Here is a 13,213-nt window from a genome sequence, read left to right as displayed (position 1 = left end):
CCGCCCGCTGACGTCACCGCGCCCCCCCCCCCCCGCGCGGTGGAATATTCCGCCCGCGCCGCATTGGCCCGGCCGCGCCCCGCCCCCCGACGTGCGCCGCGTCCCGATGGGCCGGGGCGGGGCCTGAGGGCACGCCCGTCGCCACGCCCACCGGGCCACGCCGACCGACACCGGGCCACGCCCCGCTCGGGGGGACGGCCCCGGGAGCGCGGGAGGGGCGCGGGGCACAAAGGGGGCGCGCGGAACGGGGAACGGGCGCCACGGGGCTCCGCGGCACCGGGAACGGCACGGGGGGCTCGGCGGCGGCAGGACGGTGCCGAACGGAGGTTCCGCCGCGGAATGGGCCCGGCCCGCCTACCGGTGGTCGGACAAAGAGAGCGGTGTCAGGGCTGGGAGCGATCCCGCGCGAACCGCCCGTCACGGTAGCGGGTCCGTCCACGGACAGGCGCGGTCCCGCGTGCCGCTCGGCGCCGCCGCCGTTGCGGGAACGCGAATCCTTCCCGGCGACGCGGACACGACCGGCAGAATAGGGCACCGCGGCCGCCGGTTTCGTTGTGCCGGCAGCCCCCGGCTGCGGTCCCGGGGGGGAGGAGAGGTGACCCGGGGCCAGCGGGGCGACCCACGCGGGATTTGATCCATCTCCCCCGCTATCTGTCAGCAAACTGGCGGAGGAAAGGGGCTGCGCCGCGAGGGTGCCAGCCGGTACCGGGAGGCTGCCAGCCGGTATCGGGGAGGTTGTCAGCCGGTCCCCCCACCGGCTCCCCGCTCCGGCTCGCCCCCGGCACGGCATCGGGAGACAGGACCTTCTCCCCGAGGCGGCCACGGAAGAACGAGACACGCGCGAGTCGCGGGAAACCGGAGCAGACTCTGGCAGACAGGAGGTCCCACGCGCCCGGTTCTCGCAAGTGGGCAGGGACGGAACCCGCCCCTCGCGCTGTCGGTGAGGCTCCGGGAGGATCGGGCAGCCCTTCAGCCCGGTGCCGCGGAGTGAAGCCGTTTCCGTGTCCGTGGGCAGCGCCGCCGCTGGGAGCTGCCCCGCGGGTGGGACGTGCGTGGGCTCCTGCGGCGCCGTTCACGACGGATGAGACCAGACCAAGCCTCCCCTGGGTCTTTCCCTCCTGTCTCCCCTCCGCTGAGGAGCTCGAAGCCGAAGCGCAGCGGGTCTCGGCGGCCGCCACGCTCACGAGTGGAAAACCCACTGTGGGAACGGCCGCTGGGATCCGGCTGCGCCTGCCCTCCGGTGAACGAGAGGGCACCCCCAGAGCCGCGCCGGCCTGGGGCTGGGGCTGCGAGACCCTTCCCCGGCTGGGAAAGCCGCCCGTGGGCGCGGGGACCGGAGGGCAGCGGCGTTGTCCCCACCCCGAGCTCGCAGTGTTGTGTCCCGGGGATCCCGCCTGCCGCCGTGCCACCCGGGCGGGCACGCACCTCCAACGGCGGACACGAGTGGGGCTTCGGGAGCCCGCGGGGAGCGCCGACAGCGGGACCCGCACGGCCCCACGCGGGACGCGGGGCTCGTGTGTCGGCTCTCCGTGGGCAGATCCCTCCTCCCGCCGCCCCCGGCCGAAGTGATACCGGGAGGAGGCGGAAGATTCCCGCTCCGCGGCTCCCGCGTACTCCCACAGCACGCCCGAAACCCCGCGGCCACGGGAGCCGTCGCGACACGCGAGTTCTGCGCGGCGTGGCCGGGCCGGGGGGAAGCGCAACCTCGGCGGTCTCCCGGCCCCCGGCGAGCTGCGTCCCGGAAAGTTTTTCGTTTATGTCGAATTAATCGTTGTTAATTAAGGCTGGTCGCGGGGCGACTCGTGAATCGGCGTGGGCGCGGCTCGCTGGACCCCGTTCCTGGGAAGGTGCTTAGTAGAGGACCGAGCCGGCGGCACCGGGAGCACGGCCCGGCGGGGGAAGCGAGGCTGAGGGTCGGAAGCTGATCGTGTCCCCCCGGCACGACAGCGCCCGTTTCCGTGGCCGTGGGGCTGCCGCAGCCCCGAGCATGTCGGTGTCTGCCCGGCACCTCCTCTGTCGGTGTCCTCGGTGCGCGCTGGAACCGCGGATCCGAGGCCGTGCCGCCCGGTACCGGCGCCACACGCGAGCACGGAGAGGCCGCGCAGCTCCCGACCGAGCAGCGGCCTTTGCCCCGCCGCCCGCGGCGGAGCCCCGCGGCCACGCGTGGGGGCGCGGAGGGGAGAAGCCGAGGCTGAGGTTCCGGCCGCCTCCCACGGCGGCACCAGCGGACAAACAGCTCCATCCTCCTGCCGGAACCCACGCGGAACCCGCGCGGGGCCGGAGCCGCGCCCCGGTAGAGGTGCGGGGGGGGCAGGCAGAAGGGGAGATGCAAACGAGAACGGAGCGGGGAAAGCAGCGCGGAGCCGCCGCCGCCGCGGGAGAACCGCCCGAAGCCCCCGCGCGTGGGTGAGCGGGGCCGGGGCTGCGGCCACTCGCGGGGGTCTCGGCACGGAAGGAGGAGCGGGACAGAGCTGCTCCAGCCGTGCGGGACGCGGCAGCGGCGGGCGGGACGGTACCCGGGCAGTTCCCACCGCCACCGAACGGTTACCGGAGACCTCCGCGCCCGGAGCCGGCGGCACTGCGGGGCCCCTCCCGCACAACCGGGCCCCCGGGAGCAGGGGCTGAGCGGGGGCACGGACAGCCTTCCACACTGCCAGGGTCAACGGCAGAGGCTACCTGGGCGCCCCACGGGCTCTCGGCCGGGTGGGACCGCTCATCCCTGCGGCTCCCGTCACCCACACCGACCCGGGGCCCGGTTCTGGGATCCCGGGACTCGCTGCCGACAAGGGGACAGCTCCGGACCGGCGAGAGCGTGTGCTGCCGCGGCAAACCCCGTTTCCGCCCATTTGACCCCAAACCACCCTCTCGGCTGTGGGTTCTACGCTCCTCCAGCCACACTCGTGCGATGAACTCCTCGGGACTCAGAGAGCTGCTGGGCAGCAGAGTGCCCGGCTCCCCCCTCGGTTCTCCCTGTGCGGAGGACACCACAGCAGCGAGTTTTGCAACGAAACCGGGGGGCTGGAGCCCCTCTCGGGGTCGCGCGTGGCGGCGGCGGGGGGAGCGCGCGTGTCCGAGCGCGGCTGAGCCGGGAGAACCGGGCGGGAGAACGGACCTGGCTCCAAGCCGACCGCCGGCACCACGGATCCCCCGCATCGCAGCGGGGCAGCTCCCCGCCACTCCCGTGTGCTCTGCTGGCCGCGCTTCAGAAGCCGCTCCGACCCGCGGCCACTCGTGACGAGGACGACAGGACCCATCACAGCCCCCAGCCCGACCCGGCCCGGTTCCCCGCGCGGCCGGGGATGCCGGTGTCCCTCAGAGACCCCTTCACGCCACGGTCGCGTCCCAGCGTGTCCCCATCTCCTGGGCGATCCGAGCACGGCCCCCACTCTGGGACCGCAGAGCGCAGAGGGGGAAGAGCAGGTGGCACCCGCAGAACCCCAAAACTTGCCCGCCCCCGAAGCGATCCGGACCGGGCTGTCCCGGGAGAGGCATCCCGCAGCCCGGGTACCGCCGCGCAGGGCAGAGCACGCCCCGCAGCCACTTTGCACGCGAGGTCCCTGTTTGCGTGGGCATTCCCCTGCACACTCGGAGAGGGCAGGCCCGGATTCCCGGTCAGCCCAGCCACCCGGTTCGGCTGCGGGTTTCTCCCGGTTCGGTTCCGTGCCCGAGGCATGCAGGAAAACTCTTCTCTCCCCCGGTAGCTGAATGGAGCCGGGAGCAGCATCGGCACCTCGCCGCCCCACGGACCCGTACCGAGCTGTGCCGACGGGGGGCGAGGACCCGGGACCCCCTGGCACCGCCGGCTCACGGTGCTGTCCGAGACCGGGGGCTCAGCCCGGCCCCCGAGACGCCGCCTTTTCGTTTCCGAGCAGCTCGGGAACAACTGGGGAGACAGCGACCGGCTCCGAGCTGCGGCACCGGTACCGCACAGTGCCGCGGGGCTGCTGCCGGGCAGCGCGGGGTGTCCGGTCCGAGGAGGAGACATCTCGGCTGTGCCCATGCAGCGGCGACGCCGGCGGTCCATAAGACCCCGGAAATTCCCGTGCAAGTTTTCGTGTGGAGTGTTTGACATCGAATTAATGACGGGGCAGGGTTTCCCCGGCGGTCCCGGAGGGGACGTGGCGGCGGGAGGTACCGTGCCCCCCCCGGACACGGCTCGGGGCTGGCCGACGCCTGGGAGGGCACCGAGTACGGTTGCTGCCCTTTCTCCGGGCACCGAAGGGAGCTGGCGGAGCCACGGAGGGATCTCGGCGTGGACGGACACATAGGGAGCGAGAGGATCCCGGCTTCGGGGACTCCACCGATCACCTGGGCAGAGGAACTTCTCTCCGCCCGTTCGATCGTTATTGCCCGGTTACGGAGGCTTCGGCCGGTCAGCGAAACGACCGCCCCGAGGAGATGCAGCTCAGCGCCCGTCCCGCTCGGGTCCCGCCGCCGCCCCGGGACCGAGCCGCACATCCTCCTCGGGGCAGTCGGTACCGAGGACCGTGGCGGCCAAACCCCTCTGATGCTCCGCGGTCCCGCCCGGGAGGCGGCGGGCGCAGCCCGGCCTCGTCCCGACGGTGCCGCTCGGAAGCGCTGCATTCATTTCCCGGCGCGTCCCCGCCGGCCCGGTGAATTCCAGGTGCTTTCCATAGGTGGCACCGTCCTCCTGGAAATGGCGGCTGCGGCCTCCGCGCAACCGGCGGCGTTCCTGCCACCCCAGGGGGGCACTGCCGCCGCCTCCGCCCGGGCCGCCCCCCCGCACCGCCGGTTCGGCGGGGCGGAGCGCCCGCAGGAGCCCCGGGAGCTGTGCCAGGCCCCGGGGCGAAACGCGGGGCTTTTTCCCTCTGCGGTGCCCGCGGCGGAGAGAAGGCGCCGTTCTTTCAGCAGCACAGACCCACGAACGCTGCGGAGTCTCCCGCATCGGCCGAGCTCGTGGGAAAGCCCACGCGAGTCCCGCAGCCACCGGTTCTTGGGGCGGCGTGCCCTGAGCCCCGCTCCGGCCAGACCGAACGGCGGAACCCCCGCGCCGTTCCCTGCGGGAAGAGCCCTCGCAGCGCCCCGACGGCAAAGCGCCCGCTCCCGGTTCTCCGGGCGTGCCGGCACATACCGGAGCCCCTCGGCACCCCCGGCGCGGCGGTTCCGCGGGTCCCCTCGAACCTCCCGGGCGGGGAAAGCGCCGCTCCCGGGGGCGGCGGGCCGGGGGGCGTCGTTTATCGCCCGCTTCAGGCTCCGAGCGCTCCGCACAAAAGGTCTTTTGTTCCCGGGGGTTCTGAATTTGCTCATTATTGGTAGGAACATAAACACGAGCTGTTTGCGGATGGGGAGAGGGAGGAACCGGCTCGAACACGGCGTGGGGCGAGGAAACGGGAATGTTCTGGGGTTTTCCCGCACCCCGTCTAGCCGGCGCGTCTCCGTGCCGCCGGCTGCTGACCGCGCAAGGACGGCACAAGGACGGAACGGATCCGGCCCTGCAGCGGCCAAGGGAGTGTCACGCGTGGGCAGCGGCCACGCGAGAGTCCCGCCAGGGCGGGACAGAACGCGGAGCGCGGCCCAGCGGCTCCGGCGGCCACGGCCCCGCCGCGGGGGGAACCGGGCTGGGATATGACAAATGAGACGAAGTGCGAATCGAGCCGCCCGGGGCTGCCGCTACCCCCGTCCTTCACCCAGTCCAGCTCTGTCCCGGCTCCGTCCCCGCCCGTTCCGACCGCCGTCGCCCGCTCGCGCGCAGCCCCGCGACTCCGCTTTTAACAAAAGCAATTAGAGGTGAAGCGCTGCTCATTTGCATCCCGCTTAATGACCGGCGGTGGTTTCCGCGGGGCGGGCGGGGTCCGGCGGCAGCGGCGGGCCCGGGCCCGGTGGGGCGGGGGGCGCGGCCCGGCCCCGCCCGCGCCGAGGCCCCGCCCCCGGCCCCGCCCCCGGCCCAAGGTAGGCGCTGTATTTAGGATCATGCCCTTATATGGTGATGCGCGCGGCGCCCCGCGGACAGCGCGCACCATATAAGGAAGCGGTGCCGGGGCCCGGGTGAGCTGGTGAGCGCTGATTGGCCCGCCCGTATCGCAGCAACGGCTCGGGGGGGGCAGCGGCCCCGCGCCCCCCCCGCCCCGGCCGGGACCCCCGCGGGCACCGAGCGGGAACGCCCCGGTCCCACGGGAGCACCCCGGTTCCACGGGAACGCCCCGGTCCCACGGGAGCACCCCGGTCCCACGGGAACGCCCCGGTCCCACGGGAACGCCCCGCTCCCACGGGAGCACCCCGGTCCCACGGGAACGCCCCGGTCCCACGGGAACGCCCCGGTCCCACGGGAGCACCCCGGTCCCACGGGAACGCCCCGGTTCCACGGGAACACCCCGATCCCACGGGAACACCCCGGTCCCACGGGAACACCCCGGTTCCACGGGAACGCTCCGACCCCACGGGAACACCCCGAACCCACGGGAACACCCCGGTTCCACGGGAATGCCCCGACCCCACGGGAACACCCCGACCCCAGGGAACACCCCGGTCCCACGGGACACTCCCGGCGGGACCCCCCGACCGTGAGACCCCCACCCGCCCGGTGCCGCTGGCGCCTCGCCGCCCCTTCCCGAGCCGGGACTCCCCACCCGCCATCTCGCCACGGCTCTCCCGTGGACACCGACGGCACTTGGGAGCCCACGGCGCTCCCGAAGTGCCGCGGGACCACCGCTCGTCTGTCTCCGCAACGCGGGGCACGGAGGAAGCCGTCCGTGCCTGCCCCACTGGCGGCAGAGCACCCGGAGGGACCGCGGGCAAAGACAGCCGGCGGGACGGGGCGGTCCCGTTGCTCCGCGGAGCGGGACCGTGCGTGGGAAGGGGGGAACGAGCCCCGGCGATGCACGGGCTGTGATGACCCCGATCTGAGGCACAGAAATCGGGGACTTTGCGGACGAGGGCGGCCGGAGGACAACGCTGGGCGAAGCATTCACAGAAGGCAGCGGCGCGGACGCGGTTCCGCGCCCGCGGGCGCCACCCGTGATGCGCCCCCACGGCGGCAAAGCGCCCTCGGTGTTCCCCCGCCACGGTGCGGACCGGCCGCGGGGGAAGCTTCTCCCGCTCTCCGGTGGGGAAAGGGCTCCCCCATCTCGGCCCCCACAATCCCGTTTTCGGGACATCCCCTCTCCCCACAGACACCCGCGAAAAGCTCCGGCGGGGAGGGAACTCCGGCAGCGCGGGCGACAGCCGCGCACCCACGCGTGTCCGCTCTCGCCCCGCGGGCAGGCTGCGGGGAGCCGCCGCCGTGACGGGCGGGGGGCGGCGACACGGTGCGGCGACACCGGCTCGAGTTTTCGTTGCGGCTTCGCCGCGGAGCCGATGCGTGGCCAAGTCGTGGCCGCACGGTACCGCGTGCCCGCGCCCCGATTATATGTCTCTATTTTATTTTTATTTTATTTTTATTTTATTTTAAACCGAAAGCAAAACCGGGCGCCGCGAGAGCGGCTTCGGGGCTGGTGCCGCTCCGGCGTGTCGGGCTGCGGGCGATGCCCGGCCGCCCTTCCGCCGCCCCCCGGGGCTCGGAGTCGCCGCCGCTTCGGCGGGCACCGGGCGGGGGCTGCGGGCACGTGCACGGCGGTGCGGGCCGGGCGCGCTCGGGCGGGCTGCCCCGGTGCCCCAGCGCGCCGCAGGTGAGGCCGCACACCGGGCACCGCGGGCTCTGCTCCGCTCCCGCCGCCCTGCGGAACCCCCGGCCGTGCCCCGCGCCGCCTGCCCGGGGCTCCCCGGGGGGGGGCGACGGCTGCGCCGCTTCCTCGCCGTCCCCCCCACCATGGCAGGATTCAGCGGGCTCCGCCGAGCAGCCATTTTCTGCAGCTGCTTCTCCAGCAGAGCTCAGCCGGGCGGCGGCACCGGGCGGCGACGCAGCCCCGGGGACCCCCGCCCCGCTGCCCTCCGCCGGGACGGGCGCCCCGAGGCCGGGCGGGCGGGGCCGGGGGTGGCCGGGCTCCGCCGCAGGGCTCGCCGTGACAATCCCACCCTTTCCCCGCCATTTTGTTACCGTGCTGGCGTTTTCCCAAAGCAGACACAGAGCGGGAGCCTTGGGAACGGGCCCCCGTTGTGCCGGGGCGGACGCCCCCCGCCACCCGTGTCCCCGTTCCGTCCCACCCCCGCCGCGCCGCACCTGGCAGCGGGGCCGGTCCCGGGACGCGCGGCCATCGCCGGCACCTTCCCACCGGGATCGCCCCGCTGCCCTAAGCGCCCGCGGCACCGAGGGTCGCGACTGCCCGAGTCCATGCCGGACCCTGTCACACGGGGCTGGCACTGAGTCCCGGGCCCCGGCCCCAGGAGGAGGATGGATGCCCTTCCCGGCTTCCCTTCCCGATGGAGCGGGGACGCGGGGCTGGTCACCGCCTTCCGCCCCCCCTCATGGGCAGCGGCAGTGTCCTGACACCCGAGGGGACGGTCCCATCGCGGAGGGCCCGTCCTGGGGCCGTGCCACCCGGCACGGCGCCCTGCAGCCCTGCCCGGCTCGGGGCCGGTCCCGGCTCCCCGCGGGACCGGCCCAGGCTCCCTCGCGGGAAACCCGTGGGGACAGTGGCTGGCCAACGCGAGGTCGAGCATCCCGTCGGGGCTCACGGCACGGCCAGACCACCGGGGAGGGTGGCAGGGGGACGGAGGGAGGTGACGGGACGAACCGCGGGACCGCGCTGGCGGCGCGGGACGGGCGGGCGGGACAGGAATGCCGGTCCCTCCACCCGCGCGGGGCTGATGAGCCCCTGCTTGACACCAAGCACGGAACCCCGCGGGTGGGTGCACGGCCCTGTCCCACGGCTGCACTCCCGGCTCGGGGAGGCATTCCCGGCTCGGGATGCGGCACTACCGGGGGACCCCGGCGCGGCGGCCGCGGATGCCCCGCGCGAGTGGGAGCGGAGCGCGGCGGGGCCGGTGCGTGCCCCGGGCTGGGCCTCCGGAGCCGAGCGGCGGCGGAGGGCGGAGAAGGAGCGGGGAAGGAGGGGGCTCCTGCAGTGCTGCAATGCAGCGCCGCGCCGAGCCCGCCGGCCCGGCCGCGCTCCGCCGCCCGTCACTGCGGCAATGCGGATGGAAGCCCCGCCCGGGCTGGGCCGAACCGGTCCGGCCATCCCCCGCCTGCTCGGGCCGCGCCCTGCCCCAGGCGCGCCGGGCTGCCGCTCTGCCCCGCTTCCTCGGCCCCGTTTCGTTTTCCTCCCGCCCCTGCCGGGACCGCGGGACGTTTCCTCCCGCGGCGGGACGCAGCCGGCTTGTGTCCCCGGCATCGCCCTGTGTCTGGGGGCTCGCAGGGACCCTCATCCTGAATGCCGGCGGACGCCCCCAGCAGCCACCCTGGGAGCCCCTCCAGCACCCCGGCTTCTCTCTGCGTCTCCCCTCGACGCCGGCAGTTGCGAAGCCCCCGGTGCTGCACCCGCCGGGGCGGATCCCTGGTCCCTGCCCGGCTCCGTTCCAGCCTCTCCCGGGAGATTCTCGTTCCTCCCTGCCTATCCTCCGGGCCCCCAGGGTCTCTGTGTCTCCATCTCTCCTCCCTGTCCCCGCTGTCCCCTGTGCACGGTCCAGCAGCAAACAGCGCTGCGGGGCCCCGGGCGGGGTGGGGGTCCCACCTCGGCTCCTCTTCCCCGTCAGACACCCGGAACTGCAGCACCGCGGCCGCTCGTGGGAGCCCCGGTGAGGGGAGTCCCGCTCCACAGCCGCCTCTCCCCTCCCGTGTGCGGTGATGTGCGGGCAGCGCCCGGGAGAGAAGGCATTATTCACCTTGTAACAGCCGCTGATAAAGGCACAACCCAGCAGGGCACGGCGGACCATGAGGTGCATAAAATATCGGGGCTTACGACTGGGGGGCCACCACAGCCCCCCACTGCCCGCCCCTGTCCCTCAGGCTCTGGATCACCCCCTCTCTGTTCGGCTTTTGCCGCAGCAACGTGGGGCTGGATCCAGGAATGCTCTCCCGGCCATGCCAGGCAAACCGGGTTCTGCCCTCCCACCTGGATGGGTTTTTTCTGACGCGGTGAAAATGGCACCGCATTCCAGCTCCAGCTCCTGCTGGTGCGGACTCAGCCGCTGGATCCTGCCATGTCTGCATTTACTGGATTAAAGCTCAGCCGAGCCCCTGAATTTCTTCCCTGGGAGAACTTTTCGGGCTGATCCAGATGTCCTTCCCCTTCCCCTCGGGAGCCCGGGCACCCCCGCGGCTCCCCCTGGGGCTCCCCGCGCCCCCCGCCATCCCTGCGTCTCTGCCCGACTCCTCTCCAATATTTCACTGTCTCTCTCAGCTACCGGAGGCTGTTCCACGCGAAAGCGGGCTCACCAGTGCCACACACCGACAGCACCGCTCCGCCTCCGGTCGCCCGCGCCCGCGGGGAGCCCTCACCGGCGCCGGTGCCGCCCCTGTGCCTGTCCCGGTCCCTGTCCCTGTCCCTGTCCGTGTCCCTGTGCCTGTCCCGGTCCGTGTCCGTGTCCGTGTCCGTGTCCGTGTCCGTGTCCGTGTCCGTGTCCGTGTCCCTGTCCCTGTCCCTGTCCCTGTCCTTGTGCCCGTCCCTGTCCCTGTGCCTGTCCGGGCGCCACAGCTCCCGCTGGCACCGAGAGAGCGGCGCTACACGCGGTGCCCGCCGCGGAGCTTTGCTGGAGCTCCCCGGGCAGTGCTGAACGGGCGCCGCTGAACGCAAACCGGGTGCTGGGGGGGTCCCCGTCCCCCGGGCAGCCTCAGCCCTGGCTCCTCGGCTCCTCCTGCCCTGGCTCCTCTCCGGGAGCGGGGACCCGGGGACGCCTCGGGAGCCCTCTGAGAGCTCTCCCTGCCCCGGCGGGGGAAGGTCCCGGGACCCCCAGGGGTGGCTGAGCCCCCCAGCCCCGCACCGAGCGGCTGCCGGGCCGGTTCCCTGCAAAGCCCCCGCTCATCGCAGCCCCTCCTGTGGCCGAGCCCCTCGCGGGACGCGGTCCCAGCACCCCCACGCAGGATCCCCGCCCCGTGGGGAACCCCAGGTCTCAGCGGGCTGTGCTGAGCCCCCGGCTGGCCGCTGGAGCCCACGGGCACGGGGGGCTGCTGGTCCCGGCCCCTGAGAGCCCCCCAGCTCTGCGTCCTGATCTCCCTGCGCTTGGGACGTGGCACCAGCGGCCGTTCCCAGCCACGGGGACCGCGGGTGGCGAGGGGGGAGGCACGGGGCAAAGGCAGCAGGAAAGAAAGCGGAGTTCAATTTGACAGCCCGGGAGCACAGAGACAATGCCACGGCCGAGACTTATTTGTCACATACTCAGGCATCAGATGGAAGGAATTCATTCCTGTGATAATGCTCGTCCCTGCTCAGCCGCCGCTGCTGAACCACAAATTGCTGCTTGCAGCACAAAATATGGAAATGGAATATATCAGATTAGACGCCTTCTTGCTGGGGCTCTGCTCCAGGAGTTATTTCTAAGTCCTGAGAGTTAAAGCATCTTCAAGCAGCAGAGCATCAAACCCTGAGAAAGTGGGTCTGCTTCAGGTGGCGGAGCTACAAAAGGAAGAACACCAGGAAATCGGCGACCGTGGAGCCACTGAAAGATTTTTCAGAGCAGAGAAAGAGACACCCAGGGAGGGCTCTTCCCACCTCGGGTTAAAAATGGCTCAGGGTCAGGTTGAGCCCTTAAACTCGAGATAAGACATCGTTCCAGCAGCCGCCGGGAGAGGGGCGGCCCCGCTGCTGTCCGAGCGCCGCAGCCTCCTCTCTGCACAAGGAGATCCCCGGCTTGGTGCGCTGCTGCTGGCTTATGTGCCGAAAGGACGCGGGCGGAAGGAGGGCAGTGTCACAGTGGGCTGGATCCAGCGCACATTCCTGATGCTAAAATGACAGCCTGGCTTGCACCGCACGCCGAAATGGGTGGGAGCAGCGGGGACAAGGCTTCAGCCTTCATTTTCAGCCGTGTGGAAATACTAACGTGTGAAAATTAACGTTTCCAAGCATATGTGAATATTACCATTTATTTTGTGTTTTGAGATGCTTCGGTGGCTCCTTGATACCGAGCAAACTTCCCCTCCCCTAACCTTGTATTTGGTATTTATAAGAACCTGGCGCTCCATTGTTTTTTTCTTCCAGACAAAATATAAAATATTTCTTTCCGAGGATCCCCGAACTTGAGGAGCCCGTTCCCCTCAGAGGCACCGGCAGTGGGAAGGGGTGCAAGGGATGGGGCGGCACCAGGTCAGAGACCCAGAAATTCAGAGGGGGACCCCCCTAACCCTCATCTTCTGAAACACCGTGCCCAGTCCGTCACAAAGGGCATTTCCAGGGGGTCGGGGCCGCTCTCCCAGTGCCGGGGCCGAGGGCTGCTCGCTCCTCCGCCGCTCCCCGCGTTCCCCGGGGCGGTTGGGCGTCCCTTTCCTGGGATGAGCCCGTTTGGCATGGCACAGCCCGGGATGAGCCCGTTTGGCATGGCACAGCCCGGGATGAGCCCTGCCCGCCTGGCACAGCCCGGGATGAGCCCGTTCCGCCTGGCACAGCCCGGGATGAGCCCTGCCCGCCTGGCACAGCCCGGGATGAGCCCGTTCCGCCTGGCACAGCCCGGGATGAGCCCGTTCCGCCTGGCACAGCCCGGGATGAGCCCTGCCCGCCTGGCACAGTCCGGGATGAGCCCGTTCCGCCTGGCACAGCCGGGGATGAGCCCGTTCCGCCTGGCACAGCCCGGGATGAGCCCTGCCCGCCTGGCACAGCCCCCGCCCGCTCCCGCCGTGGCCATTTTAGCCCGCGCTCGCCCCCGCCGCTGCCGCAGCCCCGCTCGCCGCTCCCGCTGCTCCCTCGCTCTCTCGGCGGCCGCAGACCGGTCCCGCCCCGGCGCTGGCGTGGCGATGCCCACGCGGTTCCGCGGGACGTGCTCCGGTCCCCCCGGCTCTCCCCCCGCCAGCGGCGGCACCGGGCGGGCGGGAGGGGAACGCTGAGCCCCGAATTGCTGCTCGCAGCTCTGGGAGCTGCCCCGGGGCTGCGGGAGCCGAGGGACAGCGTGTGACATTTGAGTCATCCTGATTTTCCTGTCCTTGCGTTCCACACACGAAGTGACACCTTGCCCCGCTGGGCATCATCCTGGCCCGGGATGCCCGATCCCTTTCCTGGGGCAGGGCGATCCCTCTGGGGCTCATTTCACAGCCATTACCAAACACCGCCATCCCTTGTCCTGGACATCCCACACTCATCCCTGCTGAGGACAAAGACGAAGCGCCCAGGGACTTCCCAATTCTCGAACACGAAAAATTCCCAGCCAGAATTCCTTGCTCAGCATAGTCTTC

The 13,213-nt window shown here is 71.7% G+C and overlaps 3 protein-coding genes across 3 annotated transcripts; 2 read left to right on the top strand and 1 right to left on the bottom strand.

The window, feature by feature from the left end:
- Positions 1-13: 13 nt before the first annotated feature.
- LOC132081745 (collagen alpha-1(I) chain-like) lies at positions 14-3,254 on the bottom strand. Its single transcript, XM_059485634.1, has 5 exons — positions 3,012-3,254; positions 2,803-2,970; positions 1,878-2,650; positions 1,200-1,731; positions 14-1,060 (listed from the first exon to the last, which is right to left on the bottom strand). The coding sequence occupies exons 1-5, from the start codon at positions 3,252-3,254 to the stop codon at positions 14-16; spliced, it is 2,763 nt and encodes a 920-aa protein (XP_059341617.1).
- Positions 3,255-5,593: 2,339 nt separating this feature from the next.
- On the top strand, positions 5,594-8,260 carry LOC132081744 (collagen alpha-1(I) chain-like). Its single transcript, XM_059485633.1, has 4 exons — positions 5,594-5,738; positions 6,046-7,024; positions 7,131-7,340; positions 7,417-8,260. Exons 1-4 carry the CDS (start codon positions 5,594-5,596, stop codon positions 8,258-8,260), a joined length of 2,178 nt encoding a protein of 725 aa, XP_059341616.1.
- A 56-nt stretch (positions 8,261-8,316) lies between these two features.
- Positions 8,317-11,158, top strand: LOC132081743 (collagen alpha-1(I) chain-like). The gene is made up of 2 exons (XM_059485632.1): positions 8,317-9,630; positions 10,808-11,158. Exons 1-2 carry the CDS (start codon positions 8,317-8,319, stop codon positions 11,156-11,158), a joined length of 1,665 nt encoding a protein of 554 aa, XP_059341615.1.
- The last annotated feature ends 2,055 nt before the right edge of the window (positions 11,159-13,213 follow it).

The sequence above is a fragment of the Ammospiza nelsoni genome, chromosome 19 (genome assembly GCF_027579445.1).
Source record: "Ammospiza nelsoni isolate bAmmNel1 chromosome 19, bAmmNel1.pri, whole genome shotgun sequence".
In the NCBI taxonomy this organism is placed as follows: domain Eukaryota; kingdom Metazoa; phylum Chordata; class Aves; order Passeriformes; family Passerellidae; genus Ammospiza; species Ammospiza nelsoni.
The sequence above is the reverse complement of the archived record's forward strand: the minus strand, read 5'-3'. Positions and strand labels throughout refer to the sequence as shown.

Bases quoted from the DNA above. Each gene is read 5' to 3' on its own strand.
- LOC132081745 (XM_059485634.1), bottom strand. From the start codon at position 3,254: ATGGGTCCTGTCGTCCTCGTCACGAGTGGCCGCGGGTCGGAGCGGCTT. The intron at 2,651-2,802 runs GTCCGGAGCTGT...TGACCCTGGCAG, and splicing joins GGCAGCACACGCTCTCGCCG to TGTGGAAGGCTGTCCGTGCC. The intron at 1,732-1,877 runs GTGCCGCCGGCT...TCCGGGACGCAG, and splicing joins CCCGCCGGGCCGTGCTCCCG to CTCGCCGGGGGCCGGGAGAC.
- LOC132081744 (XM_059485633.1), top strand. From the start codon at position 5,594: ATGAGACGAAGTGCGAATCGAGCCGCCCGGGGCTGCCGCTACCCCCGT. The intron at 5,739-6,045 runs GCAATTAGAGGT...CCCGTATCGCAG, and splicing joins CGACTCCGCTTTTAACAAAA to CAACGGCTCGGGGGGGGCAG. The intron at 7,025-7,130 runs GTGCGGACCGGC...CTCTCCCCACAG, and splicing joins CTCGGTGTTCCCCCGCCACG to ACACCCGCGAAAAGCTCCGG.
- LOC132081743 (XM_059485632.1), top strand. From the start codon at position 8,317: ATGGAGCGGGGACGCGGGGCTGGTCACCGCCTTCCGCCCCCCCTCATG. The intron at 9,631-10,807 runs GTGAGGGGAGTC...TGAGCCCCCCAG, and splicing joins GGCCGCTCGTGGGAGCCCCG to CCCCGCACCGAGCGGCTGCC.